At 39.2% G+C, this 15,612-nt stretch overlaps 1 protein-coding gene across 1 annotated transcript in view; it reads left to right on the top strand.

Moving 5' to 3' along the window:
* DENND1B (DENN/MADD domain containing 1B) overlaps positions 1-3,903 on the top strand; it is a 163,870-nt gene extending 159,967 nt beyond the window's left edge. Inside the window, exons 21-23 of the mRNA XM_010563440.1 lie at positions 272-351; positions 1,552-1,768; positions 3,001-3,903. Of these exons, the coding sequence (XP_010561742.1) occupies positions 272-351; positions 1,552-1,768; positions 3,001-3,552 (849 nt within the window). The 3' untranslated portion in view covers positions 3,553-3,903. The remainder of the gene's footprint in view (positions 1-271; positions 352-1,551; positions 1,769-3,000) is intronic.
* The last annotated feature ends 11,709 nt before the right edge of the window (positions 3,904-15,612 follow it).

Below are 15,612 nucleotides of genomic sequence, written 5' to 3'. Positions count from 1 at the left end.
AATAGCCAGTCTTCTGCTAATCAAGGCTTTGCATAAATAATAAGGCACTCCATAGGCCATGAAGAAAAATGGTTCTCATGCTCCTTAATTGGTGATGCTTGAGGATTTCACGTCCTCTTATGACAACCTTTAGAAGACTTGATTGATATGTGGTTTTCCTCATCAAGTGCTCAGGAAGTCTTAATGAGTGAAGTGGCAGCTAGGCTCCAAATAAGTAATGCTGAAATAGAAAAAAACCCCAAAATTATAATGTTAACTTTCTATCCTTCAGACTCGTTTCAACCAGCGCCTCAGTAACCAGGATTTTGCCTTGGATGAAGATGATGATGATGAAATGGAGAGAACAAGCAAGTAAGAAGCCTGTCTGGATGTATGTGTATGGATGGAAGAAGGGTAGTTAGTGTTATTCAGCAAAGTTGAGTTTGTGTCACACATTTTTCTTCTGTCTAGGCTGCTATCTTGATTCTTGGCCTAGATTATGTCAAGTAGTTCAGGATTAAATCTGTTTTTAAAAAGAGGGACAGGCTAGTATGTCTTTTCATTATTTATAGTGCCTAGAAGAGCTTGACATAATCCTCAGTCTTCACAGACTCCAGATAAAAAGATAGACTACATACACAAAGAAGCAGCAAAATAATACTTGTCAACATGGTGGGCAGTGACCACAGCTAATCTATTCTTTAAGTCTTGTGTCATGATCATGAGGTTTTCTGAAGGGTCTGAAGGAGAAGTACTGCCTTGTGAGTTTTATATCAAGGTCTTCCTATGTGTGAATTAAAGGAAAATCATAAGTTGAGGCTTAGGCTGCATTGAGGCATTCTCTGATTGAATTTAGACTATTTTTGATAATGAGCATATGGATATAAACCATGAAGGACCTTGAAAGCAAAGTCAAGCAACTTAAGCCATGATGCTGTAGGGAAGAGGGAGCTACTGAAGTGTTCAAAGGATATCATTAAAACAGTGACCCATGGAAATACCCTTTGTAGTAGTATTCTGGGTAGACAGAGATAGGGAAAGACTGCAGTAGTATGGTGGACAGAAGTAAGGGTATTGCAATGAATGAAAGAGAAAATAAGAGGCAAAAGCACCAGTTGTTCTTGCAGATAGGCAGTACTCCAGTAAATCTGGTCATATGACAGAAGAGTTGCAGTATGAGAGTCTTGCCACTAGAACAAAGTATGTGGCTGGGTCAGCTGGAGAGGTGTAGCAACACTGACGTAAATATAAGGTGTAGACAAGGGAAAAGAGGAACCAATTTTTGAATAACTGTAAAATTTGGAGGGAAGATTTGGGAAGTCATATTAAAGGTGACTTGAAGTAACAGTTGTAGTGGTTGGGGAAGAGCTAGGAGACAGGAAAACCAGCTAATGGTAACTGCATCTCCATAGATATCATACATCCATGTTTAGGAGAGTGCTTGAGTAGAAAGAAATTCCGGGTTTGTTCTCTTTCAGAAGTCTTGGAATGTGTTCTCCTACTTACTTTCAGAAGTGGCTGTAATAAAATGGTTTTTATGTTCCTGGCTGATGGAAAAGTTTTTGTTTTCAGGTTATCATCAGAAGACAGTGAAGAAGCTTCTGCTTGCTTTTATGATAGTGATGATTGTGGTGAAACTGGAATAACTCCTCAGCATCAAGGAGAAATGGACTTGCTTGGGGAGATTTTGGACACACTGAGCACACACAGCTCAGATCAAGGAAAGCTCTCAGGAGCAAAAAGCCTGGATTTCTTTAGGTCAATGGATGACATTGATTACAAGACTGCGGTTAGTCTTCTGCTTTCATTTGAAAAACAACTCTAATCCCCTTATAATGGAATCCTGCACCTGTGGAATCAGCAACATGCAGTTCAGACACTGCAGCATAGTCTGTAGAATTGCTAGTGTGTCTTCCTAGGGCTACGTAACAGTACACCCATGCTAGCCACTGCATGATGGTTTTTCACCAGCCAAGAGATTGGTTACACCTTTGTCCAGTCCACCAAGTCATCCTGGAACAGTATTTTTTCTTTATAACAGTAACCACATACAGACCTGTGAATAATGTAATAATTTACTTAAATAGTTTAATATTCTATTTAGCTATTCAATCTGGTATTTCCAGAGCTGGTTTTAGTCTTTTTTTATGCAGTTTAGAAGGTATTTATTTCCATTTTCACCTTGCATCCTTAAACTAGTCATAGTGATATGGTGATGTTTCTGTCTTGATTAAGTCATGGGGTCCATGTGGTAATTGCACCTGAAACACTGCTAGAATAGTACTCCAGAGTTTTCTGAGAGGGCTCCTTGATCCTTTTTTAGGTAGAGTTGCACAGGACTTGTAGTGTAAACCAACCACTTGCCTACAACTTTAAAACCCTCACCAAGTCACTGCTGTGATGTTAGCCAAAAAAAGTTACTGTTTTTGAATTCCAGCTCATATCAACTGTCCAACATTTGCTTTTGCTGAAAGAGATCCTATAATAGAAGAGTCATTACTGGAAGAGCAAATTCTGATGCAAATGTTTTAAAAGCTTGTAAAATTTTATATTATGAGTGTCACACAGGGGTCACATTAATTAAATGCCCATTTTTGTTTGTTTGGCCCAAAAAACTTAATATTGAAAGTTGTTATAAGTAATTACTGAAGCAAAGAGGAAATGCCATCTGGTTTTAGTTTTAGTCTAGCTCCTTCTGATATTGTGGGTACAAACTAGCAAAGTGTGTCTTTGTTCACTGTTAAAACTGCTTGTACAAAGACTGAATGGACAGGGGAGACAGAAATCCTTCCTATGTACAAAAGGTGATCCTTAGGATAAAAGACAGAGTGTTCTGGCGAGGAAGTGTAAAAGCAATTGATCTTACATTGTTTATGGGATTGTTGTTTTGTAGCATTGAACACCAAAGGAGATCCATGATTCAGAAACACACAACATCCATTACAGTATTTTTGTTTCAAAAGTGCCTGTGTAGAGACATTTCTTGTGACATTAACTATAAACACGTGTTCTTTCTTTCAGAACAAGTCAAATGCACCTAGTGAGACCAATCTTACCCTGCTCTGTAGCAGTGCTAATGATCAAGCAGAGTGGAACCTCGGTCAGGATGACAGTGTCCTCCATGGGAAGCAGCTCCCTCCATCGCCAAGGAAGCATGTTTCTTCTGGTGGCCATAGAGAAACTCTCTCAAGGCTGGAAGAAGAAAGTAGTGACAGAACCTTTATTACTGACAAGAGGGACACCACTAGTATGACATCCCCATCTCCAGTACAATTAAGTGCCCAGTTTGCTTCTCTAGAAAGTTTCAAAGCAGGCTATTCTTTCTGTAAGTATGCAAAGCAGAATGAAACCCTAAGCAATACCTCAGAAGATCAGCTCCCAGCAAGTCTTGCTCAACATACATCCATTCTGGTCCCTTGGGAGAAAGATGGGGAGGAAGGAAATGAAACCCTGGAGGAGGGTGGGCTTCTTCAAGAAGTGGTGTCATTATGTAAACTGAGTTCTGCTTTTCACTATGGTTTAAATATTTCAAAGGATAGCTTATCCAGTAGTAGCAGTGGGAATAAAACGTAAGAAAACTATGAGAAGAGAAACTTGACTCCCATCAGAAGTTAAAGGGAGACTACTCAGGACTCCGTATAACTCCATATAACATGATAACCAAAAGATGAAAAAGGAGTAAGAGATCTTTGATTATAAAAATAATTCTCTTCAGTTGAGTATGCATTTTCTGCCATTGGGACATCCGCTTCTATGTTTACCCAGTTCGTTTGTTGGCTGTAGTTAGGTCCACAAAATGGAACTAAATATATGAATGCACTCTTAAATCAGGTACTAGTTAGTCTCTGTGTTAAAAATACAGCAGGTGTATGGTGCTTCTTAGCATTTGCTTCCTCTAAGCAGCAGGAAAGGTATCACCTAACAGGTAACCAGGTTTTGAAGGTACTATATTAATCCCATTAAGCAATTAAGCAATCTGATTTGTCTGAAATGTACAAATGTTAATATTTGTAATGAATGACAACTGCCTTAATCTTTTTGAGAAGAGGTTTAACTATCTTAGAAGATGAATGCAAGTCTACAAAACAGCAATAATGATTTTCCATGGCAAGAATTTCCTTCAGGAAAGGGGAGTGGGAAAGGAACCTTTTTTTAGATTAAGGAATTTCTTGTGAATATAACTTGGAACTTTCTCACTAAAACTGTGGCCCTGTCTTCCAGACTTTGAAAAGGTAGTGCATGTTTTTCTCTCTTCTGTAAAGTACATGAAGTGCTGAATTATAATGTGACGTTATTAACGTCTGTTTACAACTAAGACACTTTAAAGTGATGTTATCTGGTTGCCCTGGGTAGACTATTTCACCTAAACATTTTCAGAAAGGAAAGTGTAAGTAGAATTGATAGATTTCTATTATTTTTTATCTTCTACAGTTTAATAGAGTTTGAAAACTAATTTGTGCCTCTTCTGAACTATTTTCTTTCCATTTTTCGTAGCTACCTTTTTAAGGTAGATTGAATTACTGTTACTTAGAAGTCATATTTAGTTAAATTATTAAAAGAATCATGACTGAAAATTACTTGTAACACTAGAAAACTAAAATTACAGATTCAGCTTGAGACCGCATATATCCAACTCTCATTTTATCCAACTTGAACAACGAAAAATCTCTTTCTAAATTCGGTGAAGGAGAATAAATGGACTTGATGTATATTGTATTTAGAACAAACATTTGTCCTCCTTCTGGCAGCATTCCTGAGGAATATTTGGATATTTACATCTGAAAATTCTTGCTGCTATATGGACCAGCTCTTTCCTTTTTTTATTTTATTTTTTAATTTTCCTGCCCTTTCCTTTTTCCACCTCCTCACCTTACCGTATATACATTGTCCTCTACAATAGCTCAGGACAGGAAAGGCATGGAGTAAGTTTCAGCAGATTGGAATTGTCAACTTTGAAGGATATTTGTGATGCAGTTGGCAGAAGTAACATGTGGGTATAAAATGAACTGTGCCTGAGAAGAATGTTCTGCTCTTCTAAACTCATGTCAGAAACCTTTTTTCTTTCTTTCCCTCTTCGGCATGAATGGTTAGTCTTAATCTCAGTATAGGCCTGAGTGAGCACATTCATGAAGGCAGTATTTGGATCAGATTGTGCTTTAATATCTTAATAGTAGTTTGTAGCAAAGTTTAATATCGGTTGCCACATTGAGATTTATGAATGAATTTTCCTTCTAGCTAAAACAATTGAAAAGAGTTTTTCTGGCTGCTTTGTTACAAGGCAGCTGACCTAAGAGAATGGATCCATATCATTACAGAGGCAATGTTTGATGCTTTACCAAAGAGATGCAGTGGAGTGAGACCTTGGCTTTGTTAATGCAAAAGTTTCAGCTTCTTCCAGAATGAGAAGGGCTGGACCAGTACTTGTCACTGAGGATGAGCCTCCAGAATTTTTTTTTTTTAATCAGTGCAATGAAGGTAAAAGGTTGTAAAAGTGCAAATCTTACAGAAATACCTGTGTCTGATTAGAGCATGAACATTCCTGAGGGCATTTGCAATCTGCATTGCTGGAGAGTCTCAATATTCCAGAGTTAGAGGTTGTATGTCCAGAGGTCTGTACTCCAAAGTATTTTATCTATCCTTTGGTCTTCTCTTGTGTATCAACACGGCATGTTGTGGGGGTTTTTTATAACATAAAGATGTTATTTGGCAAAATATTTTGCACTATTAAAAATCAAAAGTATCATAAAAATTATTTTAAATCTTCGCTCTAAACTTTCAAGGCGGATCAGACCAGGTGGCTCAGGTGCTGTTCAGATGAGAAAGCTGCAGAGCAACTTCATGGATACTTGTTTAGAGGTGATACTAATGACTAGGCAGAGGGCATTCTTCTTTGCTGGTACTAAACATTACCCAAACGTAGTGCTGCCAAGTATGTCCAAGAGAAGACAAGCAACTCAAAGGTTTTTGTTCTTGTAGCGCTTCTCATTCCTTCTCATTCATGTCCTTGCATTTTGTTGATGAGAACTTCAAGATTCACCTTTTCTTTTCCTCTGCATCTGACATTGGTGTTTCTGTCCATGGTTCCATCTAAGATGATGTTTTGTTTTCTTCATTTAATAAAGATAATAAACAGTGTTAATGTCTTAAAGAGAAAAATAGGAAAAATTGTAAATTATGGCCATCATTACTTTCAAAACCATCAAACTTGTAAGTCCAGGAATGCTGCCAGAAAATTATTTTAAAAAATGCATCTCTGACAGAATAAATCTTACTGGCTTTACATGAGAGTTAGGCACTGAACTCCTATTATCACATAGATTGTCCCATTCTCACCTTTGTGGATAAAATATGGAAGCCATGTGAGGCTGCTAATATAGTTATTATAAGGAACATAAAATTGAACATTTGAAAGTGGAATCTTTCAAAATCGAGGCATTGTAGTGATAATTCAGTGCTTCATTGAGCGAAAATGCAGGCTGAAAAGAAGTAAACATGAACTAAAAGATGGAAGGTAAAATTCAACTTAGAATTATTTTTATTTCAGTCAAAATGTTAGTTACTGTGGTTATGCCACATTGTTTCCTTACTATTTATAAATGCCATAGAGTGTTTACAGTCATTAAATAGTATGTGTTTTTTGGTTTTGAACCTTGTATGGGTTAGAAAATAACTCAGTCTTATATCTATGTTGAATTTAACTGTAGGTACATTTTTAACTCTGTAATATTACAGAGTCTTTTCCACTTACTATCAGTGATCTTCTAAAAAGGCTAATATTTGTGCCTTATTTAAACAGATTTACCAGTTACCAAATAGATAAGAGTCCAAGCTGATATTTCCGGTTCAACACTGTTGTTCCCTGTCCTTGTGATAATATAAAACTGTTTATTGGCTACAAATACAGTATTTTTATTAACACATTGGGTTCTATGTTAAAATAAATTGTCCAGGTCCAGTACTTTTTACAAGTTTTATACTTTTTATTTGTGGAAATCCTTCTAATGCCTTTGAAAATCATCAACATTCATTACCAGCTACTGGTGAGAACTGAATTCTGCTCAGTCAGAGCTCCTGTGGTCGTCTTCAGAGGCATCTCTTTTCTTCAGGATCTCAAAAATCTTCCCATTTCTCCTGTTTAAGGGAGATACCAGGTTATTTGATTAAGCTTTGTAATGTTACTTACACACAGGAACAAATTTCTAATGTAGAAAGTCAAACTAGCACTTGAATTTAATATCTTCAAGTTTGTTTTGCATAGATGTCTGCCTGAAATGAGCCGTATCACTCATCTGGTTTGGAAAAAAGTAAGGGAAGTAGAAAAGAAAAGGATTCCTGGGTTGTTCCAGTGGGGTGTGGTGAAGCAGAGCCTGGGAGTCCTTAGGAGGAATAATAACTTTGAGGAAATCCAGATTTCAGGATATTGTTTAATGTTCTAGCTCAGTTGTAGTGATTCCAACCCAGCCATGTAGGCAAAAGTAATATTGCCTATGGAATTAATCCCCTGTGGGATTTGGAGAACGGATAATGTGTTGTCCCAGTCAGAGCCTTCCCATCCACCTGTATAGAAATGCAACATGTGAAAAACAGCACAGATGTTCAGGGAAGGACAGTACTGTGGATGCAAAGGTGATCCCTACTCACCCCCTATGCATGCAGAGGGCAGTCTGTGTAGAGTAGGTAGTGGTTTGCTCTTCCATCCCACATATTTGGGCATCACGTAGCTCCAAAAAAATAGACTTGTTCTGAAGGAAAAATGTAGTTGTAGAAGTTGTCATAGAACTTGTTGACTGAACCTTCATTGTCATTTAGCATTTCAGTGATATTGCTGCTGTTTGGGTTGGGTCATCAGAAACTCTCAGCGCTGGCTGAAGTCCCCTCTCAGGCATTGTAACACGGGCTTCAGCCGGAGTTTTAGACACATGCTGAGGTGCTTTTGAAAATCCCACCCAACCTATTAGAGGAGTGGTTTAAATCTCAAAAATCTGTTTTAGGTATCTTTTCAGGTTTTAGAATGAGCTAGTTTACAACCTCGTGTTCTTGTACATGGTGTAAAGTCTAGGTAAAAAACCAGTTAAGCCAGGTTTTTAAAACAGCTTCTATTTCTCCACCTACAATCAATCATATTCAGTCCTACAGAACAATCTTTCATTGGTGCAGCCATCTAATGGAATTGCTAGGACCATCTAAAATCTTTTCTCTATGCACGTTATTAATTGAAGAAACATTTCATGCAATAATCAGAAGTGCCAGCATGAGGCCCTTTTGCAAATGCACCCCCTGTGTAATACTGACTGTAGTACCCTGTCCTGCAGAAAGGAGCCCCATAACCGCTGACCTCCCTGACTCTGCAGGGAGAGGTCAAGGGTGGTCTTTATTGCCAAGGGAGTTAGCATCTTCTCTCTTGGCGCCAGGCTCTAGTCCAGGTGCTGTGAGACTCCAGCCAGCATGTTCCCAACAGCCTGAAATTTCAGGCTAAACAAGTGTGGCTAATAAAATTACGCCTGAGGCAAGGAGCTTTCCTATTGCAAAGCTCAGGATAGTGAAGGCTGTCTGTTCCCGTGGTATCATGGTAAATCTTTGGAGAACAAATGTGGAAATAAATGCACCAGCAAAACCAGTATGAATGGTGTTGTGACTTGTCTTCAGTAATTTCTTTGCTGCTATTAGATGTGTACGTCTTTGCCAAGCATTGTTTACCTGTTAACAGAATCTGTGCTGAATAGAACATCTTCACCCCAAGAGCATAGACCACAGCTGGTCTAGAATTCATGATCTTCAGGGTGGTTGAAAATAAAGGAATGGAAAAAGAAATGTTATGTTCTTTGTACAAAACCTTCCTTGATTTGCTTTGTAGTGTCTGTTTTACAGTGTTAGTCAGTGGCCACTTGAAAGTACTTGATAGGTCTTTCCTGGAAGCTACTACACTTCTTCTAGATAGAGCTGCCTGATAAGTCCACAGCCACCTTAGTCTAGAGGGCCATCCACCACCCACATAGTTGGCAGGGCCATTGCCATTTTCTGCTGGGTTGGCAGCAGGTAACACAGTTGGCAGTTACCCCACAGTTTACTGTAGTAAAGGGTACTCTAATTTGTGCTATTACTTAGGTCAATACTAACAACATTTGTATTTAGAGCCCAGTAACAGTATTAGCATTTGAAAAATAGGTTGAGTTCAAGTATGTTGATGTTTGTTATGATTCTGTGTGAATTGACATTCTGTTTCTGTTAAAAATAAGGGAGCTACTTGGTTGTGGGGGGGGAATGTGTTGACTTTCAAATCTTCAGTGAATTTTGTGCAATATTTCTCCTTGTTTCAAAGTAATTTAGTAGTGTACATCTGCTTTTCAAGCAGATCCTTGAAATGGTATTTTTCAAAAATGTGTAAAATTGCATTTAGCTTTGAAATATGGTTGTATGATAAAAACATGAAGAATATATTCTAATGAGGCAAATGTATATTTCCAATGACTGGGAATGATTATGGATGTCACATTCTATGGAAATAATAGGGCCTAAGCTGGTGTTCGCACACCAGTTGTTCTACGTAATTCTTAAAACTATAACCTGGTTAAATTGAAGTAAGGTTAAATATTAGAATTTATGATGTTTAGTCTATCATTTTATCACTTGTACCACCAATGAGGTGAGAGTTCACAGTGATGACCAAAGGTATTAAGAATTTAGTTTGTGACATCCCTAATTATCATAAGTCATTACTTAAAATATGTACTAATGTTGCCAGTATCATTTTAATTTTTTGTAAATGAATTTCTTTGTATATTGATGTACATTTTGTTTTAACCTTTGGTTTTCCCTTGAGAACTTCTTTAAATTAATATACTTGAATGAGGCAATAAAGCACTGTGGAACAGCTAGTCTCGGTGCAGCTTACGCACAAGCACATCACGTCTGTTACTTCATGATTTTTGAAGAGGAAGAGAAATTTAAAATGCTTACATGTTTAGCCAACTGACAATTTTGCGTTGGTTATCTTTAGATCTGCGTCAGATACGTTGAGAAATGCCTCAACACGGAATAAAGCAACATTATGTATCCCAATGCTTCTAATTTTTTTCAGAATGTTTTTTAGTGACCTTGGAAAACCGTTCCTGATAATGTCCTTGTTGTGAGCCTTTAATACTTATAGGAAAGTCATGAAGTACAGGACATTTTGAGGTTTTATTGGTCATTTTAATAATTTCAGAGATTTTTAAAAAACCAACCAGCATTGTCCTAACGGTTTTAAAAATTTAGTTAGTTACTGACCTTTAATAAAACTAGAACCAAATCTAAGAATTTACTCCGTGCTTCTGCACCGTCTAGACTACTGTTCAAAGTCATCTCAAGAACTGTAATTCAGACCTTTAGACTACTGTCAGTAGTGCACTGTGTAGATGTAGTAAGTGAGCTGTGATGTATGGTGTGTTTTGTTTTTTTTCTTTTTCCTTCCAAGTTTGTGGCGTTGGTAGAAGTTTTTGGTGAACTCCACATTACCATAAAGTGCCCAACACTGTAATATAAAATAAAACTTAACAATATCAAAATTCCTTGGGTGGTGCAGGTTCTTGTTTGATGGGTTGATCTGAATAGCATTTTCATGCTTATCAGGCGTAAAGGGTAAAATAATACAATGATACTGTACTATATTGGAAGTTTTTTTCCATTGAATGATCATTTCATTTTCTCAAATATAGCAAAAGCTGAATGTATTTTCTTATTAATTAATGTTTATACAGTACAAAAGTTAAATGCTGATGTCCTTTGTAATTCCTATGGTATTTTGTTTCTTGTCAAAATCTTAGCTAATCATGCCTATTTGTTAAACGGTATCTTCAAGTTCTTACCAAAAAAGTGGTTATATTATCTCATTGTATAGATCAAGAAATTGAGATAAGAGGAAACTGCATGCAGAAGGTACAGTACTAATAACTGATGGGTGCTGTGGTTTGAACCTTTAAAGTTGGATATTAAAAAAATAATAATTATGATACCACCAAGTATTTTTGTACTATTAAGCCAAGTATTATAAGTATCAGAGAGGTCTTGAGGATACTGCTAGTGAGGGAAGAGGGATGCCTGACCTTCTGTAATACCTGTAATCAGATCTGACTGAAGGGTCAGACTGTGTGCTGCTGACAGTCGCTGGAACCTCACCTTTTCAACCCCCAGCATGTAAGCCTGGTTTTGACACCACTAGCTCTTCTTCCTTGCTCCCCTTGCACCCTGACTCCAGCCCCTCCTGTGCCCAGTGGTACTGTTGGGCTGCGCGGCTCTGTCGGTCGCTGGCACGTCTGGTGACCTGCTTTCGTTCCCCCCTTCTCGCTGCTGGTGAGGAGAGGCTGATGCAGGAAGTACCTCTTGGCTTCGGTGGTGATTAGGAGTGAAGATATGGTTTATTTGTAACTTCAGCAGGCTAAATAACACGTATGTGGTGGGTTGACCCTGGCTGGATGCCAGGTGCCCACCAAAGCCACTTTATCACTCCCTTCCTCAGCTGGACAGGGGAGAGAGAATATAACGAAAGGGTCCTGGGTGAAGATAAGGACAGGGAGAGATCACTCATCAATTACTGTCATGGGCAAACCAGACTCGACTTGGGGAAATTAGTTTAATTTATTAGCAATCAAATCAGAGTAGGGTAACAAGAAATAAAACCAAATCTTACAACACTTTCCCCCCACCCTTCCCTTCTTCCTGGGCTCAACTCCACTCCTGAATTCTCTACCTCCTCCTGGCCCCCAGCAGCACAGGGGAGAGGGAATGGGCGTTGGGGTCAGTGCATCACACATTGTTTCTGCTGCTCCTTCTTCCTCAGGGGCAGGACTCCTCACACTCTTCCCCTGCTCCACTGTGGGGTCCCTCCCACAGGAGACAGTCCTCCACAAACTTCTCCAAAGTGAGTCCTTCCTGTGGGCTGCAGTTCTTCACAAACTTCCCTGGCATGGGTCTTTTCCATGGGGTCACAAGTCCCGCAAGCAAATTTGCTCCAGCATGGGCTCTTCTCTCTCCACAGATCCGCAGGTGCTGCCAGGAGCCTGCTCCAGTGCAGGGTTCCCATGGGGTCACAGCTTCCTTCGGGCACCCACCTGCTCCGGTGTGGGGTCCTCCATGGGCTGCAGGTGGATATCTGCTCCACCGTGGACCTCCATGGTCTGCAGGGGGACAGCCTGCCTCACCATGGTCTTCCCCATGGGCTGCAGGGGAATCTCTGCTCTGGTGCCTGGAGCATCTCATCCCCTTCCTTCTTCACTGACCTGGGGGTCCGCAGGGCTGTTTCTCTCAGGTATTCTCATTCCTCTCTCTGGCTGCAAAAATGCACAGGTTTTTTCCCCCCTTCTTAAATCTGTTATCCCAGAGGCACTATGCCCGTTGCTGATGGGCTCGGCCTTGGCCGACAGCGGGTCCATCTTGGAGCCGGCTGGCATTGGCTCTGTCAGACATGGGGGAAGCTTCCAGCAGCTCCTCACAGAAGCCACCCCTTTAACCCCCCAGCTACCAAAACCTTGCCATGCAAACCCAGTACAACATGACACTAACACATCATGAATATTTTATCGGATATGGTTTAGCTTTTTAATGTGGTTGCTTTGCTGAGTCATTTTATGCAAGTGTATAATTTAGTTAGGATTTTACATTAAATGGCTATGCAGTATATCTGATCTGTGATTCACTCTTCTAAATTAAAAGCGTTTTGATATCTTATGCAGACAAACCATAGAGACTGTGGTTTCAATTTTGATATGCTCAATCCACAACTGATGAAAAAAATTACAATGTTCATACAAAACAAGGAGGGTGTAATTTTAATACTTGCCATTTGACTTGTAACTTACTGCAGCCACCAGCATGATACAAGCTGTGAAGACTGGTAGCGGAGGGATCTTCACTGCTAGATTTAGCACAGCACATCTTGCAGTAATTTTTTCATTTTGCCAGTAGATGTGCCCACATTTATCCAGCTATTACAAAGATACTTGTGACAATGAACTTCTTGTCATAGGTCCAGACTGTGAGCCAATGAAGGACATAATAAAAATGTAGCAGCCTTTAATATTTGCAGAAGGAGCGAGAAAGTATGAAGATTAAGTCTTTCAGGTTAAGTTTGCCTGCTTTCCTTAGTTTGTTATCTCAGGGCACCGAGTGCAGTTGCAACTCACTTTCTATGGATATTTCAGTTCTTTGAAAGTTCTTTCAAACCTAAGCATGGGGAAGGATTGAAAAAGATCAGGTAATAAGACAAGTTAGTGAAGTTGACAAATTTTACACAGATGGTACAGCAGGACTCTGTTCCTGTCGATACAACTATACCAAATGAAGTGATTTCTGAGGAGTTTGGTGTACCAGTTACATGGTAGCACTCTGAGTATGAAAGCTGGCACATTTATTAAGAGTTGTGGCATTTGAGGGAAAAAGGCAACTCAAAGCAGTGTCTTGTTGGGGACTTGTTTAGGAGGAGAAATCATGAACACTCCTATTCGTTGCTAGCTTCTTGGTTGGCTGTGCTTCAAAAGCAGCTGAGAATATTGCTTTTGCAAGATACTTTTACCTAGTGCAGCTGCAGCCGTACCTGAATGATGGGCAAAAGATTTAATTTTCTTTCTAGAGCTCACTGTGTGTTAACCTCGTGTTCACAAAAAGAAAATTAACGTTATCAAATTCGTGGATTTAGATTTTTATTTGATGTGACAGGCAATAACAACAACAACAACAACAAAACCCCTAAGCAATGCCTGAAGTGATGTTGTGGGTTTGCTGGTATTCAGACAGAGCAAAATAGAGTCAGTCTGCAGATTTTCATCAGTCAAGAAAAATGCTAGCAGCTTCCTAAGCTTCCAAACCCCAGAGGCTGTCAATCCCGTTACAAATTCTGTATGAAACATAAACAAGTACTAGTTCTAAGAGCAAAGTTTGGGAAGCACACTTGGAATATGCTATGGGCCATATATCATTTCCTCTCTGTGGCTGCCTATTTTTTAACATTCCTCCTGAAAGTTGAAGGGCCAGGTTCCTGATGGTGTACTGCTCCACTAATTTTCTTTTTTCAGGTCTACTTCTTCCCTCAAATAATTGTCAATGAAACAGCAACAAAACCCAACATGCAACAACTCCAAAAAAAAAAGGTAAAACATGGGCTACAATGAATCTATCAAACTTGGTTGCAAACCTTTTCCTTTTAGATCTGTTATCTGTTTTTAAGTCCTGCAAAATACTCAGTATCACAGATGAGACACAGTAAAGATGTACTCTGCTATGTAGAGCTTACACAAGACTCGTTTGCCTACAGAAGTTTGTTTTTCAGGTATGTGTAGTTCTATGAATAGCTCAACTAATATACTTTCCAGGGTGAGTACTTTAATCCTGGTGTAAAATCACTTCAGTTGATTTATCTTGGGATTCTCCCTAAATGATGAAGAGGAATATCTCTGTGTGTTCAAAATGGGCAGAGGATGTTTTTCTCAGCCTGGACTGTTCAAAGGCCAAATATTAAAAACCATGTTTGACTTCCAGGTTTTAGCCTTGATGTGCTTATGTTAAAACTTCTGGAGCCCTGTTCTTTAGTGAGTGGTTTAGCATTGGTGACTTAATTTAAATTGTAGTAGATGACTTCTGAGACTCTGGGTTGCAGTGCCTTGAAATGTGATTTAGAAGTCATAGATAGAGCAGAAAGTTGTGGCTACCTGCTCCCCGCGTCCTCCCTGCAGACCTTTGTTCAGTCTGTGCTAGCGCTGGCTCCACATTCAGTAATATACCATTATATAGTATCAGTAGCTTTCTGTTCACTGTTCCTTTTAAGAAAATAACCTGTTAATATAATACCACCTGTTTAACAATGAGAAGGATTACGTATTTAAAATGTTCAGCTGAATAATACATACAAACATCTGACATTTGGCCTGCTGTGAGAATAGGCGACATGCTTATTTAACGATATTGAAAATGTTAAAACGGTGAAGTAGAAATTAAAATGTCATTTTAAAATATTTGTATTTAACTTATCTGTTTCAGTCCTTTTTTACATTTCCCCTTGGCATATTTGAACTGGGGGTCATGGTAGCAGTCTGACATTGTGGAAACTTTGAACGATATACTGAACATTGTTGGCATTTCAGCCTAATTAGTTGCATCCTATTTTGTGATTTGTCTTTGGTCCTTTGGGTTGCTGGCCCAGGATTTTTTTTAACCTTTTTTTTTATGCTCATCACTGTCTCATTTTAAATGTCAACAGACCAGTACTTGTGTAATTGTTTTTTCCCCTTACTTCTTTTCTCCCCAATGTCAGAAAACTTGACAAACGATTTCTGCATCTCAGGCAGGCTACATGAGAAAAATATGTCCCAGGACTGAGTGACAAACACAGGCTAATCTAGTCCATGCAGGTCATGAGCACAGCCACGTATTTTTGTGGCCACTGGTCACTGTTACCCACCGTTTTGAACCAGAATGATCTTTTCTTGGGCTGGTTTAATCGCTTGTGCCAGCAGTGGGCCACCCCTGAAACGCAGATCTGCATCTTCTCTGTCAGGGTCATTTCTCGTGCAAAAACCCGAGGGACCCTCCCTCTCTCTGGGGGTCAGGTTTAACATAGTTGTCTATGACCCTGTGACAGATCCCTCTGAAAGAAAATGCTTAGAC

Source organism: Haliaeetus leucocephalus, unplaced genomic scaffold (genome assembly GCF_000737465.1).
Source record: "Haliaeetus leucocephalus isolate CR32 unplaced genomic scaffold, Haliaeetus_leucocephalus-4.0 Scaffold166, whole genome shotgun sequence".
Taxonomy (NCBI): domain Eukaryota; kingdom Metazoa; phylum Chordata; class Aves; order Accipitriformes; family Accipitridae; genus Haliaeetus; species Haliaeetus leucocephalus.
This window is presented reverse-complemented; position numbering and strand designations above follow the sequence as displayed.